We start from the raw sequence: 24,489 nt of genomic DNA, 5'->3' as shown, positions 1-24,489 counted from the left end.
GACAGCCTTCCCTCTTTGAAAGGGCGAGCATGTTTGGTATGACGAGGATTCGAACCCGCGACCCTCAGATTGCGAGTCGAGCGCCCTAACCACCTGTCAGGTTAGGTTGGTGAAGTTGTTAGGTGATGATGTCAGGTTAGGTTGGTGAAACATTGTTAGGTGATGATGTCAGGTTAGGTTTGTGAAACATTGTTAGGTGATGATGTCAGGTTAGGTTGGTGAAATTGTTAGGTGATGATGTCAGGTTAGGTTGGTGAAACATTATTAGGTGATGATGTCTGGTCAGGTTGGTGAAACATTGTTAGGTGATGATGTCAGGTTAGGTTGGTGAAATTGTTAATTGATGATGTCAGGTTAGGTTGGTGAAATTGTTAGTTGATGATGTCAGGTTAGTTTGGTGAAACATTGTTAGGTGATGATGTCAGGTTAGGTTGGTGAAACATTGTTAAGTGATGATGTTAGGTTAGGTTTGTGAAATGACATCATCACCTAACAATGTTTCACCAACCTAACCTGACATCATCACCTAACAATTTCACCAACCTAACCTGACATCAACATCTAACAATGGGTTAGGTTGGTGAAATTATTAGGTGATGATGTCAGGTTAGATTGGCGAAACATTGTTAGGTGATGATGTCAGGTTAGGTTGGTGAAACATTTTTAGGTGATGATGTCAGGTTAGGTTGGTGAAACATTTTTAGGTGATGATGTCAGGTTAGGTTGGTGAAACATTTTTAGGTGATGATGTCAGGTTAGGTTGGTGATGATGCCATACTACCACAACGAAATGTTGAGAGAGTGAAGATACCACACAGCTCTTAAAATTAGTTATCGTGAATCTTCAAAATGAAGTACACATAAAGAGTTAAATTCAACAAGAGAAACAAAACATAATTGACAAATGTTACGCGCACTTCCGGACTTGTTGTTTCATGCCATTAAATGTTATGTATAATGAATCAGTTTTTTCTTATTTCAAGGAAGAAGAGAACAAGAATCGTCACGCTACTTTCTTTGACTTGCTAAAGACACCTAACATGAGGAAGAAAACTTTGAACAGTTTCTTTGCTTGGTAAGTTGTTCTCTTAACTTGAACACATTCATCATAGTTTCTCAAAAATCACTTATAATGCGTTATGAAAGATTATCAACTTCATAAAGGTTGTTGTTTATGAAGTTTGATAATATATAATAGCGCCTCAAAAACTAATGAGTATATAGTATTGTTACGACAGCGGAAGTCACGCAACGATGGGAGCATGCGCGCTGTAGTTTCTAGAAGGATCATGACTTATCGGGGAACCTCGCAAATGTCCCAGTGTTTGCTAGACGCTCTCTGTTTTAGTATATAAGTCAGTGATAGATAGATATGCAGATAGATTGAAGATAGAGATAACTGAGTCAAGCGAACAATAGGCACCATAAGTTAAGTGTGTGAATCACTGTGATTTATAGCATGTGTTATAAAGGTTGTTAAGCTTAGAGTGATTGTGGAAATTCTGTGTATTACAAAGTTGTATCGAGAAAGAATAAACTAGTTTTAATTAAGAAAGGACTTGTATCGCTGACGTTCCTCGGAAAGAATTTCTACCGGAAATTAACAAACAAGCAGATACGTAATACTTGCTTTTAAACGCTTTCTTGTCTTTAGGCTTACTGTTGGAAACAATATGAAGTATACGTGAAGTATAACAAATAACTACAATAAGACGGATGCTATTACATCTGAATAGTTTCAAATGTTTTTGATTTTTAAAGAAACAGTCTTTACTTCTTATGCTCTTTATATAGTGATTCAACTTTTTTACATCTCAATTATGCAGGTTCGTTATCGCATTCGTATACTATGGCCTGTCTTTGAGCACAAATGATTTAGGAGGTGATCCATATATTAACTTCTTCGTCTCTGGAGCAGTTGAGTTCCCGTCTTACGCCATTTCAATCTTTGTTATCAAACACTTGGGACGACGCATTCCTTTGGTAGTAACTATGGTGCTTGGTGGTTTAGCTTGCATGCTTACCATTCCAATACCAGATTGTAAGTTTTGTCTTTATATCGTATGAAATTAATTAAACTTCGAAAATACATTATTTTTTCATATTACTGATGTACAATAGAAGTTAGGACTGGTTTGTATAATTATGCAAGGACGTTAGCCAAGTTTTGATTTTCTGGCAGCAATTTAATCATTAAAGATAATTGACAAATTCTAAAATCACAAAATGCCTAATACTAAATTAAAGATGACCAATCAGACACAAAAACTCTAAAAATAAATTTAGATAACTGATCAATCACAGTACGCCTAATACTATATTAAAGACTGCTGACCAGCCACAAGAATCCTAACAATAAATTCAGATTACTGACCAGTCGAAGTCTGTCTAAAATAAATTAAAGAGACGCCTAGCAATAAGACTGTTTGGGTTTAAAGATTTATCAGAAAACAGTATACGTCATTGTTTTTTACTGAAACTCCCCACTTTCTTTGTCGTGACTTCGAATATATTATTATCATTAAATCTTCACGAGCGTAAAATTACATTGCATTTTCTTCGTGTTTTTATCCAAACACCACGTTTACTACATAGATAATACTACTGTTCCCTGAACAAATAAAACAATTATTTTGGGGCAATAATTATATTATTATAGTTTCATAACAATCTCTGAAATGGTGTTTGAGGTGTTTAAATAACATTATCAAGTACATACGAAAACTTAAATACGGAAAAAACATAAATAGTGAAATAAAAGTAAATATATATTATTCAATAATAAAATAGATTGAAACGTCCCTTTCTTCAATTTCATTGTGTTATGCAACAATATGTGTATTTTCACGGACATTACTCCATAGAGAGGTCAAAATTACGGCCCTCCCAAATGAGCTGGAAACTAAGTGACCTCAAACTTTATTTTCGAAATGAAAGAATATAAAGGTGTGTGTGTGTGTGTGTGTGCGCGCGCGCACGAGTGTGCGCGTGTGTTTATCTATAATCTATACAGCAAATTACTTTTCCCTACAAGCTATATATATATATAAACTTTTTGAAAATATAATTAATTTTCAATTCCCTTTTCACCACCAGACCTCCAATGGTTAACAGTTACTTTGGCTATGTTTGGAAAATTTTGCATCTCTGCTTCATTTGGTATTGTATATGTATACTCTGCTGAACTATTCCCAACTGTTGTGCGAAATGTTGGAGTTGGGTCGAGCTCAATGTGCGCTCGTGTTGGATCAATGGTGGCTCCTTTTGTTAAAGAACTGGTAAGTCGCATCATAACGGTTTTGTGTGTTAATGACTTTCGGAAGAAAATTTCGGGATATGTATAATGAAAATATTTGCTATTTTATTGTTTAATTTTTTAGTAAACGTAACTTTGAAATATATTTCAATTATTCGATAAAATAGCTGTAACAAAATGACGTGGTATTTGATGAAATTAAGTTTCACAGAAGGCTCATTTGCATTAGAAAAAATAAAATTTGTGATACATGAATTATTGTCATTTAGCCTGAACCTAATGAATTCTAAAACATGTCTCAACATGAATAACTATTTCATAATTTGAGATTATAGGTTTTATAGCTATATGTGTTAGAATATAGACTGACGTTACTATAGATTATTGATTTGGTAGCTGTAATGTTGTTATATAATGACTTTACACCATATTATAAACTTTATAGGTGTAATGCTGTTCCAGACTGACATAGTTTCAGGTTACAAATATGATAAAATGTAATTTAGTTTTCAGATTGATTTTATTTCACTTTCATATTTCGTTGTTTACAGATTTACTTTATTTCGTGAGTGTTTAGTGTTTTTCCCCATTCGTTATTTATGCGCCCCTCTACAATAGCTACATTCATTGAATATTATTATTTTCGTGTTAACAAAACAAAACACAGTTTATGGTATCCTCTAATAATTAACAATCCGTATATGTTGTCTACCTTTGTCTGCAGAGTAAAGCTACCAATAATGGAGTTCCTTTGGGAATATTTGGTGGATTATCTGTAGTTTCCGGAATACTTATCTTACTTTTACCAGAAACTAACAACATGCCTTTACCTGACACTCTAGAAGAAGGTGAAGCGTTCGGAAAGTAAGTTAAGATTTGATGCTAATGGTATTCTAATTGTTGACTTAGTAATCACTGTGATAATTGTTAAAAATGTTAATGGATTTAAGCAATTCTTTTAAATATCGTTCTGAAACAACAAACCGGCAAGTTTATGTCTGAAGTAAAAAAAAGCATCACAACTGTCGGAGATATCAAAATTCGTGTATGTTTCAGTTAACTTCTTCTATAGAAATAGTTGATAGAGTAGAGATTAGGGAACATCTCGGTGCAGGTGATTATTTCTTAATTAGATTTGATGTTTTGCTGCATATGGAGATAAGGAATAATGAGATTTTGGTTCTAAATTTCAACAAAGCAAATTTTGAAAGGATGAGACAAGAATTATCTGCTGTAAATTGGGCAACAGAATAGCTGGAAATACTGAGCAAGTGTGGAAAATGAAAAAATAATTCATAAATATTCAAGATAGGCATATTCCTTTACAAAAAGAAATGGCGGCTGAAATGAAAATATAGGTTTTTAGCTCACAAAGGGTATAAATAATAAAGTTAACGAAAAGCATTATATATTTAAGAAGTTGAAATTCATTGCAATAATAGAAGATTACAGAAGATCAAGAGAGTTAGTCAATCGGGAAATTAGGAAATCAAAAACTATATGAAAAGAGGTTGACCGAAAATGTAGAATATTAATATAAGGATTTTAAACACATTATGGTTAGGATAGGAGTAGAGCATTTGAGGGATTATACAGGAATGCTAATATCTCATGATTATGGGATTGCTGGGTTATTAAATTCTACTTTGTCTACAATGTCTACTAGTGAAGATTTAACTAGTATCCCTCACCCTTAACCATCATAGATTGAAACAGGATTGGATAACATGATCAAGTTAATTCTGAGCTTGTTAAGAAAAAAATTGGAAAGTTTAAAGGATAAAGTTGCTGGGCCAGAATGTTTACCAAAGGGTTTTAAAAGAGGTTAAGGATTGGATGTGTGAGGTACTTGCTACTTTATTCCAAGTCCCTTGAATAGTGGGCAGGCATCAAAAGATTGGAACTTGGTTAATGTTACCATTCTTTTCAAGGGAGATGATAAAAGGTGTCCCAGTAACTATAGACCTTTTAGTCTTACATCAGTGGGGAGAAAAGCTATTGAAAATTTGATAAATAATACTTTGAAAAGTCATTTAACAAAATTGGATGTCAGCGTGATTTCCATAGGATAAAATCTTACCTTAATAATTTGTTGACATGTTTTGAAGAGGTTAGTGCTTATATACATGAAGGTGCGGTTGTGGATTTGGTGTATCTGGATTTTCAGAAAGCATTTGGAAAGGTGCCATATAAAATGCTTGTGAAAAAAGTAGTTTCTGTAGCTGTGAGGTGAGGTTGGTTCATTGGATAGCAAACTGGTTGTATAGAAGAAATTAGAGGGTTGTTATGAATGGAGTTCAGTCAGGTGGATTCATGTCTCAAGTGTGGTACTTCAGGGCTCAGAATTAGGTCCTTTGCTCTTTTTAATTTACATCAATGATATAGATGAAGGAGTGGACAATAAATTATTTAAATGTACTGACAATATTTAAGTTTTTGACGTTGCTGACTGTGAGGATAATGTTGCTGCTTTACAAAAGGGTTTGGAATATTTGGTGAGTTGGTCGAATAAATGGCAGTTGGCTTGTAATAATAATAAAGTCAAAATGATGCATGTGGGATATCATAGTTTCATTGTGAGTATAATCTTGATCGGAATAACCTAAATAATGTTATGGAAGAAAAGAATCTTGATGTTCTGACTGATCTGTTTATAAGACCATCCAAGCTATGTATTGTTGATGGTGGCAGGGCAAATAGAGTTTTAAGTTGTATCTACAGAATAATAGGATAAAAGTCTAAAGAAATTGTAATTTTATTTTACAAGTCATTGGTTAGGCCTCATTGGAAATATTGTGTTTATTCTTGGGCTCCTTATCTAAGGAAAGACAATAAATTGTTGGATTAGATTTAGATGAGGACTACTAGGATGATACCTGGGGTTGAAGGATTTAATTTAATGAAATTGTTTTATCTTAAAAAAGAATATTTAATGGACTCTGACTGAAATTAGTAGTGTTGGTGCATCATCTTTTTCGTACTAACAGTAAGAATAGTAAGACTAGGGGACACAAATACAAATCTTGGGAAGGAAGGAATCACCTTCAACTAAGACACCGTTATTTTTCTAACAGGGTAGTTGGCGTTTGGAATGGGCTGCCTTCAGATGCGGTAGATGCAGTTAATAGGAAAGACTACATTAATATATGAATGATAAGGGATGGTTTTGCATATTTTATTTTTGTTTGAGATTTAAGTATAGTGGATGAGATGGCCTAGATGTACCAACTAGATGTCACTTGTTGACCCTCAATTACACACACACACACACATGTATATATATATAAATTCCAATCTCTATTTAAAGAAACAAAAACCCTTCGCACTTTCCGGTCATTATCAAAAGTCATAACGGAGATTGCCTGTGGTAATAGCACCCAAAAGCGTTGGGGATATCCCATCTATCAGACAAAATCCGAAAAGCAGATGAGAAACAAGCCAGCAGTCGTGGAGAATTCATTAGGGGTACAGAGTTGAGTGCTTACACCCACAACGTCTCAATTCATACTGCCTTTCACTGTCTACAGCCAGTTGTGGGAAGGCAATTACCCTTAAAAAGATGTAATAAAGTTAAAAGTAGAAATAAGATAAAATCAAGCCACTGAAAAATATATATTTCTACTAAACAATGCCTACCATCCTCCACCCTTAAAAGTTCTAAAAAATCCTTAAAGTAGAATAAATATCACCCTAATAGTTCTACTACATGTTACTCCCAACCTCCACCCTTTTCTAAAAATGACTTATTAAAAAAAGGTCTTAAAAAGAACTACAAGACTTACCTTAAGTAGTTCATACTGTCACATTATTCAAGTATACCTATTAGCTAGAAAACTGAAATTTCAGTCATTAAAAAGACAAGGCGTTTGAAGTGATATTTTTAAAATTGCGGCATATAGAATGACTCTGAGGTTATTTTTCGAAGTATAAACTTTTATCTCATAGCTCTATCTCTTGACCGATTTGTGATCTCATTACAGCCGCGGCTATTGAGGATTCCATCTTGTATATATATATCTCAACTAGAGAGCAACGTTTCATGACTCTTAGGAAATTAAAGTTTTGGTCAGAGTTCATAAAAGTTTTATATGTGCGGAATTTGGCTATAATGTTTCATTATTTTGATGTTAATCTTGTTGATGTTAATCTTGTTAATGTTGATCATTTAATCTTGTAAAATGTCATGATTCTCTAATGGAGTCTTAGAGAAGGAGACAAACGACACTTTTTAATCTTAACTTTAATTCAGGTATTCAACCAACTTTTAGGGTTTATAATTGTTATCAGGGATCCTTTTCTGTATTTAGTTTAAAGAATTAAATCTTAGAGCTGAGGATATTCAAAATTAGAATTACGTGTATGCGTATATTCTCAGTTTGCTTTGAAAACAGATATTTAGCCTTGGAAGATTTCTTTAAAAGAGAGTTTCAATTTTTCCCTACAGTTTTTCCTTATATTGGAGGTCCATGCCGGGATAAATACTTGTAACAAAAGTCCTTTTAATGGCGGGCCAGCCAGTACACATAATAGTGGTTTAGTCACGTATAACTAATTGAATCACCATTTTAATTCCAAAAGTGCCCACATATAGAAAATCCCAAAAATTACTTGTTCTAAATTGTCTGAGCTTATCTTCTTCGTTTTCTTAAAGATAATTTTATTTTTCTATCGATTATGAGGATAAATATAACATATTTCCATTTTATCTGGTTAGTTTCACTTGATTATAACCCATAAACACCTAATCCAGATTTTTGTGTACCCCATTTCATCGTATTTGCAGCTCATTAATATTTGGTTTGAATATTTCCATTGCAGATCAATCATTATAAATTCATTCTGTTACTCTGTCTTAGTAGCTTGTAACGTCTTTTATGTGGTTACAGGAAACCACCTTCAATGGAATTAGAGAGCACAAAATTATAGACATGTTTTCCAAACCCTGTTGCAGTTGATAAATAAAGATATTCAACTTCCGTGAGGGAACAAGAAGAGGAATCCAAAAAAGAATTATCTTGTACGCTGTCGACATTTCAACAGGAATCTCTCCAAATATATCAGCAACAGGCAGTAATTTTATGTCTCAACAGAATAGTTCGGATAGGCTTAATGTTTCTCAAGATGAAAAATTAAATCAAAACGTCAGTTTCATATCAGCAAAAAAAGGACCAGAAAGCTGTAGTTTCGTCAAGTCTTCTCTATTTCTCATGCTGAATACATTTTTCTTTATATCTATACCATCCAACGTCAAAATTTTCATTAACCATATAACATTTAGAAACTGTTCAACACGAGTAGGAGGTGAACATGAAAAGAGAACTTCATGAGAAATCTTTTAGCTCCGTGGTTTTGATGTTGACTTGAGCCGATTTTATATGTAACTCTTAATTTTATTTAATTCGGAGTATATTTGTACTTTTTTATTAGATGTCTCTAATCGGGAGAGTAGAATTTATCGATATTGAAATATGCTGTTTTCTGGGAATAATGAAATTAGGGAAAAATTATTTTCGTTTAATTTTAAAGCTAGAAGATATTTCTACTGAAATGCTATTTTTACGTTAATAAAATAATATATACTTTAGATTCAATAATATTTATTAATCTAATTCATATTCACCTGTGTTCTATCTTGAATAAAAAAAGCCAAGGTACAAGAATCAATCCATTTCCTATCGACTGTGGCTTCTACGCATGACGAAAACGAGGAAATACAATGTCATAATGCACCACCATAAAACCTGGAAATGTTGAACCATTGTATAAATTAAGATGTTTAGATCACTTAGTTGACAGTTATGTTGTTTAACACAATATTTGTGGTTGCTATTATTTTCTCGACTATAGAATAACCCTGGTGGGTCAGCGATAAGCCTCCGGACTTACAATGCCACAATTTGGGGGTTGATTCCCTCGCGATGAACAGAGTGAAGGTAGCCATTGTGTAACCTTATACTAAGAAAAAATAAGAACAATGAATATATAATATATAAAAAAACAAATGCAGTGAATCAACAGGACTGGAGCCATATAGTTACAAAAAAAATGTTTGGTTTGAATTTCTTGCAAATCTACACAAGGGCTATTTGTGCTGACCGTCCTTAATTTAGCAGTGTAAGACTAGAAGGAAAGCAGCTAGTCAACTCCACCCACCGCCAACTCTTGGGCTACTATTTTACCAACGAATAGTGGGATTGACCGTCACACTATAACGCCCTCACGGCTGAAAGGGCGAAAATGTTTGGTGTGACGGGGAACAAAAATCAATTTCTCGCAAAGCTACACGAGGGGTATTTGTGCTGACAGTCACTAATTTAATAGTTATAGACTAGAGGGAAGGCAGTTAGTCAACTCCACCCACCGCCACCTCTCGGGCTACTTTTTTACTAACGAATAGTGGGATTGACCGTCACACTACAACGCCCTCACGGCTGAAAGGCTGAAAATGTTTGGTGTGACGGGGAACTAAAATCAAGAAACTGACTGAGAACCAACATTCAAATTGAAGTATATGTCTTTTTACGACTATTGAGATACTGTTTCAAGTGTTCTTTTATGATGCAATAACTTTCTTAAAACTAAGAACTTAACACTAACTAAATTTTAAAGGAAAGTGTCTAGCAGTTGTTTTTATTCTACTGATTCTTTAATAAAGAAGTAAATCGAATCAAATAATAAGACGATGAGAATGGTGATTGTTATGTATTAGAATTTCAAATTGTCTGAAATTAACTTTATTGATAAATTTAAATTTAGTCGTTAAATTGTACTTTGGATTTAGTAGTTAAGTAAAAGCCGATATATAGTCAGTTTATGGTATTTGCCAACAAGAATTGATACACACCATTTTCGTTTTTAACACAAATACATTTTAATATACAGACAACAATACAATTTACAATAACAGTTATTACAAATAATGATTTATAAACAAAAGTTTCACAAGCTTACAAGTTCTAGTCTGGAACTTCCTTGATATGTTATCGAGGGTTCTCGATGAGCGAGTTGATTACGAGTTGATATAGGTACAATTCACATAGTAGGGAGCTAGCTAGCCCTGTAGTTCTCGCTGATCACACGCCGATTACACGTCGAGTTTCACCGATGACGTTAGGTAATGTTTTCGTAAAAGTACTAATGTCTAATGTAAATCGACTAAAGTTGAATGATTTGTAATGTTCGAAGTTTATAAACGTTCCTGATCAATATATCTGAAGTTTTCTGATTGATAAGCGTTATGACAATCACAGTTATAGCTTCCGAAGTTTATAGTGCACTGACTATAGCGAACTTTCAGTGCGTCCTGTTGGTTATATTTATAGGCGTTCTAGAAATTTCAGTTTTAAGTAACAATATAAATTAAAGCGTTTACGTACACACGTATATTGTTGGTTCTTACACTCGAGAATCTTCTACAACTTTGAAGATAACTTTACTTTTATCGTGTCTTCATTCTTTCTTCAGTTTTATATCAGCAGGAAAATATCAGATAGCCTCACCTTTTCCATGCCTTTTCTGTTTCTGTAGTTGAACTATTAAATCCAACAGTTTTATGCCAGCGCGTATACCTCCGATAACTCCACTTTTATTGATTTTTTCCCTTTGTCCAGCTCGGATATTAAATCAAACAGTTTTATATCAGAACATATATATTATATAACTTCATTTTCGTCAAGTCTTTACTATATTTGAAGCTGAGATATAAAATGAAGGACGTTTCTATTAACACAAAAATATCACATACTATAACTTCATCTCCATCAAGTCTACTATCTTTCTAAAGCTGAGATATTAAATCAATTTTATATCGGCATAAAAATACCATATAACTTCTTCTCCGTCATGTTTCTCTCATTTTTAAGTTGAGATATTAAATAAATCATTCAGTTTATATCAGCATAAAAACATCAGTTAACTTCATCTTCATCAAGACGTTTCAGTTTCTGAAACTGAAATAATAAAAGTAGTAGTTTTTGTCAGCACAAACATATTATATAACATTCAGTATTTTCTGTTTCTCAAGCTGAGGAATTAAATGAAGAAGTTTTATAATGGCCCAAAAATACCAAATAGCTTCATCTTCGTGAAGTATTCTATTTTTCTAAAGCCGAGATTTTAAATTAGTTATACATCGGTATAAAAATACTATGTAATTTTTCCGTCAATTCTTATCTGTTTCTCAAGCTGATATATTAAAACCAAACAGTCAATTTCATATCAACACAAAAAACAGATAACTTCACCTTTTTTAGGTCTTCTTTGTTTCTAAAGTTGAGATATTAAATGAAACAGTGAATTTCATATCAGCATAAAAGCATCAAATAACTTGATCTTCATCAATCTTCTCTATTTCTCATGCTGATATATAAGATTCGTTTTACACCAGTAAAAAATGCTATCTTCACTAAGTCTTCCCTGTTTCTCAAGCTGAACTATTAAACCTAGAGTTTTATATCAGCACGAAAACTTTCAGAAAATTTACCTTTCTCAAGTTGTCACTGCTTTTCAAGATGAAGTATTAAGTGAAACAGTTTTATATCAGAAGACAAATACCAGTAAGCTTTACCTTATCCAAGTATTCTCTGTTTCTGAAGCTTAACTATTAAATGTAACAGTTTTGTGTCAGCATAAAAATCTCAGATAACTTCGTCAAAACTTTTTTCAAGTTGAGATATTAAATCAAGCAGTGTTATATCAGCACAAACATATAATATAACTTTTTTATCGGCAGAATAATACCAGATAACTACTATTCGGCTATATTTTCTCTGTTTTTGAAGTTGGGATATTAAATCAAACAGCCAGTTTTATATCAGAAGAAAAACATAAGATAACTTAACCTTCGTCAGGACTTCTTTATTTCTAAAGCTGAGATGCTCAATCAAACAATTAGTTTTATATCTCCATTAAAATTTCAGATAACTTCATCTTCGTCAAGTCTTCTTTGTCTCTCAAGCTGAGATATTAGATCAGTTTTATATCAGCAGAAAAACCTCATATAAAGCACAGCGTCATGAAGTCTTTTCTGTTTCTCAATTATATTCTCTATATTAAATTGTCTTTAAGTCTTTTCTGTTTCTTTTCTAAGTTCAGATATGAAATAAGCACTTTTATATCAAAACAAAAATATCATATAACTTTAGCTTCGTCAAGTCTTTTCTGTTTCTAAGGCTGAGATATTAAATCAGTTATATATGAGTACAAACTTCTCCGTCAAGTCTTTTTTGTTTCTCAAGTTGATACACTAAATGAAACACTTAGTTTCATATCAGCAAAAAACAGATAACTTTGTCTTCGTTAAGCCTTTTTAATTTCTATAGCTGAGATACTGAATCAAACAGTCAGTTTTATATCAGCAGAAAAACAGATAACTGTCTTCGTTAAGTCGTCTTTATTTCTATAGCTGAGATATTAAAGCGAACAGCCAGTTTTATATCAATACAAAACTTCAGAAATATACATTATTCAAAACAGCATTTGTGCTATATTTATATACAATTAAATGGAGTACAAAGCAAAAATAATCAAACAATAAATAATTCATTAAAACCAGGGACCAGCCCTAAAAAGACCCTACAAGTTCTCTGTGTTCTTACGACACCATCTTCAGGAGTAAAAGTTAAAGTTCGGTGTAGACTTATATAACTACATAATCATTTTCATTTCTTTAGTGTCATCTAGACTTAAAACAACCAGAGTGTATAAAACATATGTCCAGTACTTTATTTATTCTAAACCTGGACCAATTTCTTTAATCAATACACTACCTTTGTGTTTTTTTCCCCATTTTTCTATAGCTTTTTCTGATATGTAACTCAAATTTAAAGTCTACATGATTTATCAGTTTAACGTTACTCCAGTCTATAACATGAGATGTGCCTGCCACATGTTCTGCTAAGGCCGACTCTCTTACTTTATACTTTTCTACCGCATGTTCCTGTTCCTTTATTCTAAACTTCAAATGTCTGTACGTTAGGCGAATGTAAACTCAACCACAGACATATGGAATTTTCAACATTTATCAACTCTTTCTATTGTATCTTTTATATCCGTGAGAAAATTATTTAGTTTACAACGAGTAGAGAAAGTAACATTACATTCTATATATTTTTTTATCATGTTGCCTATTATTGTTGATAAACCTTGAACATATGGCAAACAAATCCTCATGTTATCAACCTAACTCTTTCCCTTTAACTTTGTACATGATGACATTTTTAACTTATTATGTTTTTGTAGAGTTGAAATTTGAATTGGATATTAGAAAAATAATGGAAATTGAAAACACAAAACAAAAACAAAGATACTGTGTTGAACAAAGAAGTTGGCCCAGGTTTAGAAGAAAGTACTGGACATATGTTTTATACATTCTGGTTGTTTTAAATCTAGATGGCGCTAAAGGAATGCAAATAATTATGTAACTATATAATTCTAGACCGAACTTCAACTTTTACTCCTGAAGCCGATGGTATAAGAATATGGAGACATGTGGGGTCATATCAAGGCTGGTTCCTGTTTTTAATGAATTATTTATTATGTAATTAATTTAGCATTTTACTCCTTTAAATTTTATATACTCGGATAACTTCACCTTCGTGAAGTATTCTCTGAGATCAATGTAAATCTGATTTCGTGTCCTCTCAGTTTTGCTCACTACAAAATAAGTTATTCCCAAATTATTAATTCATTGCATTGATTTTGTTCTGCCAAATATCGGTACAAACACATATAACTTGGAAATTTTAAAAATCATATCTAAGTCAAATGAGCGTCAGTGTAATTCGTTTCAATGAGGTAACCTACAAAAATTAATTAATCAGTTTCCAGTATAAATTTGATGGGTATCGTTAAACAAGTCAAATTGTGTTTATCAAAATATATCATTTATATATATATATATATATTACAGAATTAGATTTTCTTGCAATAGTCCTGAGGAACGTATCCACTCTGCTAATCTAACTAAACTCTCTAGCCTTTGACTTGTAGAACTTTTTAGTATGTTCAAACATATTAAAAAGTTCTACGTCTCGGTTCTAATCATAGGTACCGAACGTCTTATCTGACATTCTCGATTCAATCATAAGTGCCCCCCTCTAGTGGCACAGCGGTATGTCTGCAGACTTACAACGCTAGAAACCGGGTTTCGATACCCGTGGTGGGCAGAGCACAGATAGCTCATTGTGTAGCTTTGTTCTTAACTTTAAACAAACAAACGATCATAAGTTCTAACTTCATAAGTTAACTTATTAAAAGGTCATCTTTTTAACTGATCCATTTTAAAGTTTTTCAGAACTGATTATAAACATAACGATAACGCAATTAACAAATATTTTGCTAATGACATTACACTGATATTCTGGTATGTTGTTAAATGGAACCTTAATGTAAACATGTCGGTAAAACGTGCCTATTTCACTATGTGCCTGTATAAACAAAAATATAATATTTATTCGTTTGTTCATGTCAGCAGTTCCTAAATAGTTTCATAAAAATGCGCAAGCACAAGATTCTTGCCAGTAAATGCATTTCAAATAAAATAAATTATTACGTAAGAAACATTAGCAAACGTATGCATGTAATATAAATACAATAAACAATCAATGCAATAATGTGTTTAACACAACAAGGGATACGGGTCACACAATCAGTTTATGTATCTGTCTATCTGTTTGTATATCCATTTTCTGCAGAACTAGCCTAGATGCTTTCAAACAAATCAAACAAGTATGCTTACGAAAGTCACTAACTTATATACTATATTTTCACTTGATACTGTGTAATCTGATCCCTCTGTCTGTCTGTCATTCAACACTCCCACTACCCAAAACGGTCTTTCACATTTTGAACGATTTTTTTTTTAAATAAGATCATCGCAAACAAGTTCAAACTGGGACTTAAAACGTGCTTAAACCGGTTGGTTTCTTGAAATCTATTCGGACGTGGGTTTTTGACCTTATTACACAGTGAAGCCACCATTCACTTGTTGATTAGAACCGTTTCTCAGTAAAACTTAAGGAGTGCTTGAATAGACTTACTACTAAATTTCTTTTTGCAGATAAGGTCAATCTTAAAGACAAGCTACAACGTTTACAAGCTATTTTACTAGAAGAACAATATTTAAGTCGGTCAATTAGAAAGTTTCGGAGATTATTTATATCAGTTTCCAGCACAAAAACTTTTTTACAAATTTTCTGTAACTTTTGACATCCTGATGAATGATTCGTATTAACGTTATTTTGGAGCTAGGAATTTCTAAGTAGTTTTTACTTTGTAGCTTAAAAATGTTTACTTTGATAGCTGGAACTATAAGAATATAGTTTTTACTTTCAAACCTAAAATATCTTATGTTGAAGCATATATATTTTAATGTGAAATTTGGAACCAAAAAACAAAAAAACAAAGAGAGAGAGAGAGAGAGAAATATATTTTATTTTGATCCTAGAACCAGAAATAGTTTACTTTTTGAAAACTAGAACTAGGTATAATAAGACTGTATATTTACATTATGTTCAAAAATTAATATCGGAAAATCAGTTCAGGAGAGGTAAATATTAACTGTAGAAACTCAGCAGCTCATGGATTTGATGCTAGGCTGTTGTTGTTGTTTTACAATATTTTTTTTTATTCATAGACCTTATTTGTTGTTTTTCTTCTTTGTTTTTGTAAAATTCAAATTATCAAAAATGCGTATAATCCTTAGAATAGATGCCATTACTACTACCATATACTATAAATGCGCTTTTATCGGATAGCTCGTACGTTGAAAATATTAGCAATACTTGCTTTATTGTTTGTTTGTTTGTAATTAAGCACAAAGCTACACAATGGGCTATCTGTGCTCTGCCCACCGCAAGTATCGAAACCCGGATTCTAGCCTTGTAAGTCCGTAGACATACCGCTGGGCCATTGGGGGGCGCCTGCTTTATTGCTACTAATAGTCCTATATGTAAGTACAACCAGACAGACAATAAAAGTGAAAGTAATGAAACACTTTGTAAGTATTACCATTAATACATATCGTCAAAAAAGCATTTGTCTCGATCATTTGTAAATACTCGTAAAGGTTTTTGAATTCACTCACTAAACAAAAGTATACATATATATATATATATATTATCCATTAATGTAAATTGTCAGTAAATTTTGATATACAGATCATTCTCCACTCATCATTAACGTTCATTAGTTTCTGCGGAAGAAATATTTCAGACTTCCCCTAATACGAGTTTTATTTTTCTCTCTCAAGTATGTGTATCATCATCAATATTTTAGATTTAAAAACTATGAGTGAAAAATTATATCGAAAGAAAAAAATAAGGAGTTAATTATCAAGGTCAACAAAGATTTTCTAATAGTTGATATCATTAATACACCTACAAAGTTGTTAACAGACTTATATAGTTGTTTTGCAAATGACTATTTTCAACTTTTTACATTTAAAGTTTTATTATCATTTTGTCCAGTATAAGATGACACCGAGTTAATGAAACACGTTTCTGTGACTGAAATGCTTGGTTGCAGTCTTCAGTTCGTCTGAAATGTATATCATCTTGAGCCAGCTGTCTTTAAGGAATTGAGCACAAAACGTTGATAATATGATGCAAGCTTTCGATTTTTTTTTTGTATTCAAAAATGCTGAGGGTCAGTCTTTAATAACCGTGTTTTTGACGGGGTCAGTGCACACTCTATCCTTTCTCACAAGATGAACGGTAAACTTTCTTGTGTGAATACACATAAGTGTACATTTTCCTAGCTACAATTAGAGTTTTTGCATTTGTCAACTAAACCACCGTTCGTAGGTTCTCAGAAGCAGATTAAAACACCAGAATGGCATACAAAAAGATGAGACATTTCTCTTACAGCCTCTCACTGCAAGCTTCATCATACTCTCAAAACTGGCAGGTGCATAATACAAGCCAAATGACATGACAAGAAGCTTAAACAAGTCTGCTTGATTACTGAAAGCCTTATAAGGTTCTCTCATTCTCCAATTAACTTTGCCAGTGACCAAATGTCAGGTATAAGGTGCTGATGCATCTAGAAATTCGTCTATCTGTGGCAAAGGAAATGGTTCGACATGTATTCACCGGATTTCCAGACAGGACCTTGACATCTCTCTCTATTTTTCACATTTGTTTCTGGAGGCCTCTAAACTCTCTTTCAAAGTATTTCTATTCTGCCCTTCAACATTCACACTATTTCTGCCCTGGCAACGCCTCTGGTGTTCCAAAAATACCTGCGTGACAGATGTTTTACTAGACACATTTCACCTATATTTATGTCACGAGGGGTGACTGTTGCTGTACCCAGGCAGCCATTTCGTCTTAAAAATATACTTATAAACTTGATCAGAAAACCACTAAATTATTTTTGCTCTTCTGAGCCTAAACTGTCTGAATAATCCCTACTGAGAAACTTTAGGTCTCCCGCCGGTGGGACAGCAGTAAGGTTACTGGTTTACAATACTAAGATCCAGGGTTAGATTCCCCTTGGTGAACACAGCAGTTAGCCCAATGTGGCTTTGCTCTAACACAAATACATAGAAACTTCAGAGGCTCTGATTGCCATACATTTGCTCTCTTATATGGTGCAGTTTTATCAATGCTAGTTGTATAACCAGCTTTGGTCCCATTTACTGTGTAGAAAACAGTTTTAGTTAGAAACTAAATAGTCCCCTGTCAATAATTACAATTACAGAGTCAGAAGCTAGAGTAATAACTGTCTGAGCAAGTGCAACTTCGTTTCAGCATAGAAAGTACTATGTTTTGTATGTCGGGCCTACCACAATACACACAGTAGTAGCAAAACACTAGACTGACCCCCTTTAACATACCACAGAAAACCAACTGTACATTACAAGGTACTATAACACCTTTCGCTTGTGCATTTCAATGTTTCTCAGCTATTACATGCTGACCTTGGATGATTTTAGTGTAGAACTGCAGATCACCTGTTTATAGGGCATGGCTGGTACCATCTGTATCAAATCAATCTCGAAAGTATTAGTGCTTGATTTTAGGTTATCCTGTGCGAGATGGCACTGATAGCAAGTTAGATGTGCGCATCTCTACTTACTTTGTTGTTATATGTATTAGCTAGAATGAAGTCATTAGTAAATAATGGCTAAAGTGGTGACTTCATTCTATTTGCTTGATATACTGCAAGGTCAAACAAAGTTTGGGCAGCGCCAGTGTCCATTAAAATGTAACTCATGCCCGTTGTGTATTGTATCTTCACAGGCACAAACATGCTTGTTTGTCTGCCCGTATTGATAGTGAGAACCAACTGATGCTTCTTTAGTTTAAATGAGTTAGATCACTGGCAACAATAACTTGTCATGGATCCTCGTGATGATGCCCTTCAGTTGAATACAAAGAAATCTGCTGTCTCTCCTGTTGCAAGACAAAACATGAATAGTACAGTCCTTTCATTCAGAACTTCTTGCAGAAAGACATGACTACTGAAATGGCAATAATTCCATAATAAAATGGCCAAGATAGCCACACTAGTAACCACTATTGCTACATCACGACAGGTGATAGTGCTTTCACCAGTAGAGTTGAAAGCCAGGCATTTTGAATGCAAGAATTTTCATCTCTTAAGCATACCTTAAAGAAGTTCCAGCCACTTTTGTTTGCTTTCTTTTTTTTACAACGTATTCACTGTGACCATCTTGTACCTCATTGCCACAGAAGATGCTTCAGTCAAATATAAAATGCTTCTGACACTCAGGTAGTACTGTAAGAGTTCACTTGGGAGTCTCCTTTATAAACTTGTCAAATAGAATAACCTTATGATTGTTGATGCTATACCGGAGTTTTCATTTCCATGTAGGAATCACGGGTTATCCATATAAACAGACAAATTCTCGTGAACTCCCTACTTTTAAATCTTAAACCTAGTTTTTAGGATTATTAGGTTATCTTCGTGGGTGAACTATCAGTACAATTTTGGATCGAAAATGCAGACATGGTCCCTTGCATATTTAGTGAGAATCCTTTTTCTAGGATCAGGCTTATCCAGGAACATGTAATATTCACAGATCTCAGTTTCATCTCAATTACTGTTTCCTGCTATCCACCATAAGCTAATCAAGATCCTTCCATCTCAATGATATACAATCATGATATAAAAATAATTCAAGTGCAATAAAGGAGAAGCACTTCTGTTGTAAACTATACAAAAAAATCTTTATTTACAGTCCTAAAATCGGAACTTTTTAATAAATTAGTCTGTGGCATTACAAGGTGCACTTGACTAGCAAGTAATTAAATTAAGTAGCAAAATATATTTTTACCCCCACTGCCTTGTGGGTGAGATCAGGAAGTCAGAATGCTACAGGAAGGACGCCTCTATGAAGAAATCTATCAACAACACGCCCGGCCAGCGCGTTGATGGTAGGTCAAATTCCAGTCAAAAAAATTAAATGAAGAAACAAAAGGAAGGCCTTAATGCTCGAGGCCCTAAAGAGCAAAAGGTACAGACAACTTGTAGCTCAAAGAAGATGTCTATCAATGACGCGTTACGATCAAACCCAAAAGGGAGTCATAAGGCCAAAAGAGCGAAAAGTAGTACCGCCACAATAATCATATGTAGATACAACACAAGAACAATCAGAGCTGAAGATGATTTAAAAAGACTGACTGAGGAGCTAAGAAACATCTCTTGGGATATTGTCGGACTGAGCGAAACGAAACATAAAGGAGAAGGACTCAGTGAACTAACGGGAGGTATATCGATCTATGAGGTCGGAAAAGAGAATATAACACAAATGCAAAAGGCATAGAATTCATGATACATCTAAGACTAAAGGATTACTTTGAAAAGTTTGAAACACACTCAGACAGAGTTATATCCTGCAAACTGAAACTTCAGGGAGAGACATCACTCCAGATAATATAGGTGTATGCACCGACTCAAGACCATGATGATGAAAAGATAGATCAATTCTATGAGAAAATAGAAAACCCCATTGAAAAAGACAAATTCAAATACCACATAATTATGGGAAACTTCAGTGCGAAGATCGGGATCAGAAATAAGAATGAAAATACCAGATGTATGGGACCATTTGGAATCGGAGAGAGAAATGAAAGAGGCGAGAGGATAATATAATTTGCAGAAGCCAAACATCTGATTATAGCAAGCACATATTTTGAAAAAAGCAAAAAATAAATATTGGACATGGGAGTCACCTGATGGAAACACAAAGAACCAACTAGATTTCTTACTATCTTCTACAAGAAATGTCATTGAAACTGCGAGGTTATAACAAAAGTGGACATTGGAAGCGATCACAGAATGATGAGAGGGAAATTGAAAATGAACAAGAGACTAGTACGTCTAAAGAGAATCCAGAGAAACAAATCTTTAAAAACAAATATACAAATTATAGAGATTTACAAGGAGACATTGTAACTACAGCTGAAAAAACAGTTTTAAAGCGCTTAGTGAGGAACAGCCAATGCCAGAAACTGACTACAATCCTACAGGAAAAATAAGGAAAGTACAAGACGCGGAGACAAAATCCAGAGAAAACAGATCAGATGCAGACAAGGACATTGAAGAACTAGATACTAAACGAAAGGAGTTAAGAAGAAAAGAAAACAGCAAGAGAAAGGGTAGAATACATCGAACTGAACAAAACTGCTAAAAAGAAAATAAGAGCGAGAGTAAGACACAAAAGAAAAGAAATGATCGAAGAAATATTAGAGAAAGGCAGTGGACCAAAGGAAATATACAAGAGCGGATCCAAAAGAAAAATCACAAAAATGAAGAAGTCATCAGGGGAAATCACATCAGAAAGAACAGAAGTGTTGGAAATTTGTTCCAACTTCCACCTGTCAACAGTCATCGACCAGACACACACAGTAAAAACAAGTCCAGACACAGAGCAAACGCCACCAATAGCAGAGCATGAAATGGGAAGAACAATTATACAAACAAAGAAGAGAAAAGAACCACGGATAGATGGGACAACGAGTGATGTACTAATACCAGGTGGGAAGGAAATACTGAGTTATTTAACTAAATTATATAATGAAATAGTACTGTCAAGAAAAGTACCACCCAGCTGGAAAGAGGCAAAGATCATTGTTCTTTTCAAGAAGGGCGATCCCAAAGTTATAAAGAATTATAGATCTATCAGTCCACTGTCACATATGTATAGAATATTAACACGAATTCCTCAAGCTAGAATAGAAAATATATTAGACGAGAAACAACCAAGAGAACAAGCCGGCTTTAGAAAATGGTTTTATACTATTGACCACCTACATACGTTAAATAAGATTATCGAAAAATCAAATGAATTCAATCTACCACTTCGCATTAGATACATTGACTATGAAAAGAAATTTGACTTAATTGAGCACTATACCATCTTTGAAGCTCTGCAAAAAGGCGAAATAAAAGAAGTATATATAAGCATTCTTGAAGACATCTACACTGAAGCAACTGCAAGAATCCACCTGGACAATCATGTATCACACGAGTTCTTGATTGGTAGAGGCTTAAGTCAAGGATACTCTATATCACCTATGCTGTTTACAGGAACATTGCAGGAAGTTTTTAAACGACCAAACTAGAGAGACATGGCATCAACATAGACAGAGAAAACTAACAGACCTCAGGTTTGCAGGTCATGTGGCTTTATTTACGGAGAACATACAACAGATAGAACATCAATTCCTCACGCTAACTGAAGAAATAGCAAAGATCGGCCTTAAAATACATAAGTATATGACAAACTTAGGTGACAACCATGAAATCAAATTAAAAAATGAAATTATTGAGAGAGTGAATAATTACAAATACGTGAGACGAACAACCTATATGAAAAATACAACAAAAGATGAAATAAGTATGAGAGTAAGATCTGACTGGAGCTGCTTTGGGAAGTACCTAGGGATCTTGCAAGATGAAAAACTACCAATAACCCTTAAAAGAAGAGTATTCGACCACTGTGTATTACCAACCTTGACATATGGATGTCAAACTAAACTCATTAAACAGCCTAACTCAAGATTGTAGACAACACAAAGAGCAACGGAAAGAAAGATGCTAAAGATCAAGTTCCAGGATAACATTCTATGCTCAGAGATCAGAAGAAATACCGGGGTAAGAGACATCTCCAATTATATTGCAGAATCAAAATGGAAATGGGCTGGACACATCGCTCGATTAAAAAACAACAGATGAACAAAAATAATCACAGAGTGGCAGCCCTGTAGAGGGAAAAAATCAAGAGGTAGACCAGACAGAAGATGGCATGATGACATCATAGAGAAAGAGGGCGTCACACAGCCGAGGAAAGCAGCAGATAGACAGACCTAGACGTCTTTGGCGAAGGACTACGTCTTGCAGTAGGCAGACACAGCCTAAATGAGAATGGAATGAGCAAAATATCACGAAATTCCTTGAAAACGTGTGTAGACTTTAAATAAGACAAACTTAATAGAAAGAGAGAGTCTGGCGTGATTGTTAGATTTTTAAATGAATAACATGATTTATTTACAAACATATTATATTAAATTCTTCTTAAACCAATGTTTGGCTTCACTATTTATGTTTCAGCAACTGAGGACAAGAAAACTGTACAATACCATCACTTGGGTTATTCTGTCTCAAAATTAATTATGCTCTAAACAGTGTTGTCTCATGAACTAGTAGCTTCGCTTGGACCCATATTCAACTTCAAGCCCTGTCAGCACTTCCCAGAATGCATTGTCATATACGTCATGAGTCTCTACTTAGGTATCATTATTCAATAAATAGAAATCATGCTTACCTGCAAGTCTACTTCTGCATGTACTCAATATGACAAACATACGGAAAAAGTAAATTAGTGACTTACAGAGCATACTAGCCTTTTCATCTCATCAGTAGTTCAGAATTGAGATGGCGGGAGACAGTCTTAGTGTCTTTGACATGAATACAATACAGTACATTACCGTTATGCTAGTGCTTTCAACTTCGTTCAAATCACTATAACATCTACTTAACCTGAGCTAGAACTTTTGCTTGGATGAAAACTGTAGTAATTAAAAATATCAATAAAGTTTAAAGCAAATTTTTCCTGTGTTCAATTGACGTCATACAAGAGAAAATGAATACTGTAGCATAAAAAAAATCGCGTTCAGTGTCCCCATAATTTACATTGCCACGAAGTGTAAAGATGAAATCATGAAATCTGTAGTCCTTCAAATAAGCTTTACATGCTTATGTTTGTCTGAAGTAAAGCACAATGCTACAAAATGAGCTATCTGGCTCTGCCCACCACGGGTCCGCAGACACCATTTTTATTTCTTTCCATTGTAAATATGATCAAAATTCTTTTTAAACTTTTTAGTTAAATACTTGACCTTACAGAACATATTTTTAGTTGTTTTATAAATGTTCCTCAACAATTTAGTTCGTCCAATATCACTAGCTTATTTATTTTAGCAGGAAAACTTTAAGCTGTAAACCTATCACTTTCATGTTTTGAATGTCACATTGGAAATTCCAGTCACGGACTGACTCGCTTGATATCCTTTTCCCTGCAATCAAATTACCCCCAAAATATATACATATTGTTTATTTTTATTGCCATTTAATTACACCATTGGCCTAATGAACATCACAAAAGGAAAATTACTTTCACAATTTCTCTGATGGCATTAAGAAAAGACCCCGACATCTTAATCTTAAACTTGCCAAAGAAGTACCCTTAACCTGTTAAATAACTTTTTAAAAAATTCACTTGCATATTTTTTCATTCAGTTTTCAATTTTTTAAGATACTTTTTATGTATTTGAAGAAATCACAAAATATTATATTTCTAATTGCTATTTTAAGCATTTTATGTCTTAGTAAGTAAAGAAGAAATATTAAAGTAATGCCATAAACAGAACGTGAGCTGTAATGATTGATCCTAAGAATGATGTTAGAGTTACTGTATCCAAATCTAATCGACACCACTTTATTTTACCGAGCATTTAGACAAACCTGTGTTCTCAGATCTACCTTCAAACTTCCTTGTATATATATATATATATATAGAGAGAGAGAGAGTAGTTTGGATGATTAGGAAAACGTCTATTATGTTTGATAAAGTTTCGTAATACAGTGGATTGAATGCGTTATTTTAAAATGATTTTGGAGATTACGCAAATGAAAATCTTGTAACAGCCACATCTAATATAAAGTCACAATGGTTTGGTTGTTTGTAATGAAGCACAAGGCTACAC

General features: G+C 33.7%; 1 protein-coding gene across 2 annotated transcripts in view; it reads left to right on the top strand.

Annotated features, from left to right (window-relative positions):
- Positions 1–24,489, top strand: part of LOC106476658 (organic cation transporter protein-like) — a 51,101-nt gene that overhangs the window by 23,378 nt on the left and 3,234 nt on the right. Inside the window, exons 6-10 of one of the 2 annotated variants that reach the window (XM_022381364.1) lie at positions 984–1,075; positions 1,827–2,041; positions 3,097–3,278; positions 3,981–4,120; positions 8,143–8,781. In XM_022381364.1, coding sequence (XP_022237072.1) covers positions 984–1,075; positions 1,827–2,041; positions 3,097–3,278; positions 3,981–4,120; positions 8,143–8,182 — 669 coding nt within the window. In that variant the 3' untranslated portion in view covers positions 8,183–8,781. Of the gene's footprint in view, positions 1–983; positions 1,076–1,826; positions 2,042–3,096; positions 3,279–3,980; positions 4,121–8,142; positions 8,782–24,489 lie in introns of those variants that run through there. The other variant, XM_022381365.1, reaches the window with a different exon arrangement.

Source organism: Limulus polyphemus, unplaced genomic scaffold (genome assembly GCF_000517525.1).
Source record: "Limulus polyphemus unplaced genomic scaffold, Limulus_polyphemus-2.1.2 Scaffold158, whole genome shotgun sequence".
Classification (NCBI taxonomy): domain Eukaryota; kingdom Metazoa; phylum Arthropoda; class Merostomata; order Xiphosura; family Limulidae; genus Limulus; species Limulus polyphemus.
Note: the sequence above shows the minus strand (reverse complement) of the source record. Positions and strands in the feature narration are given on the sequence as shown.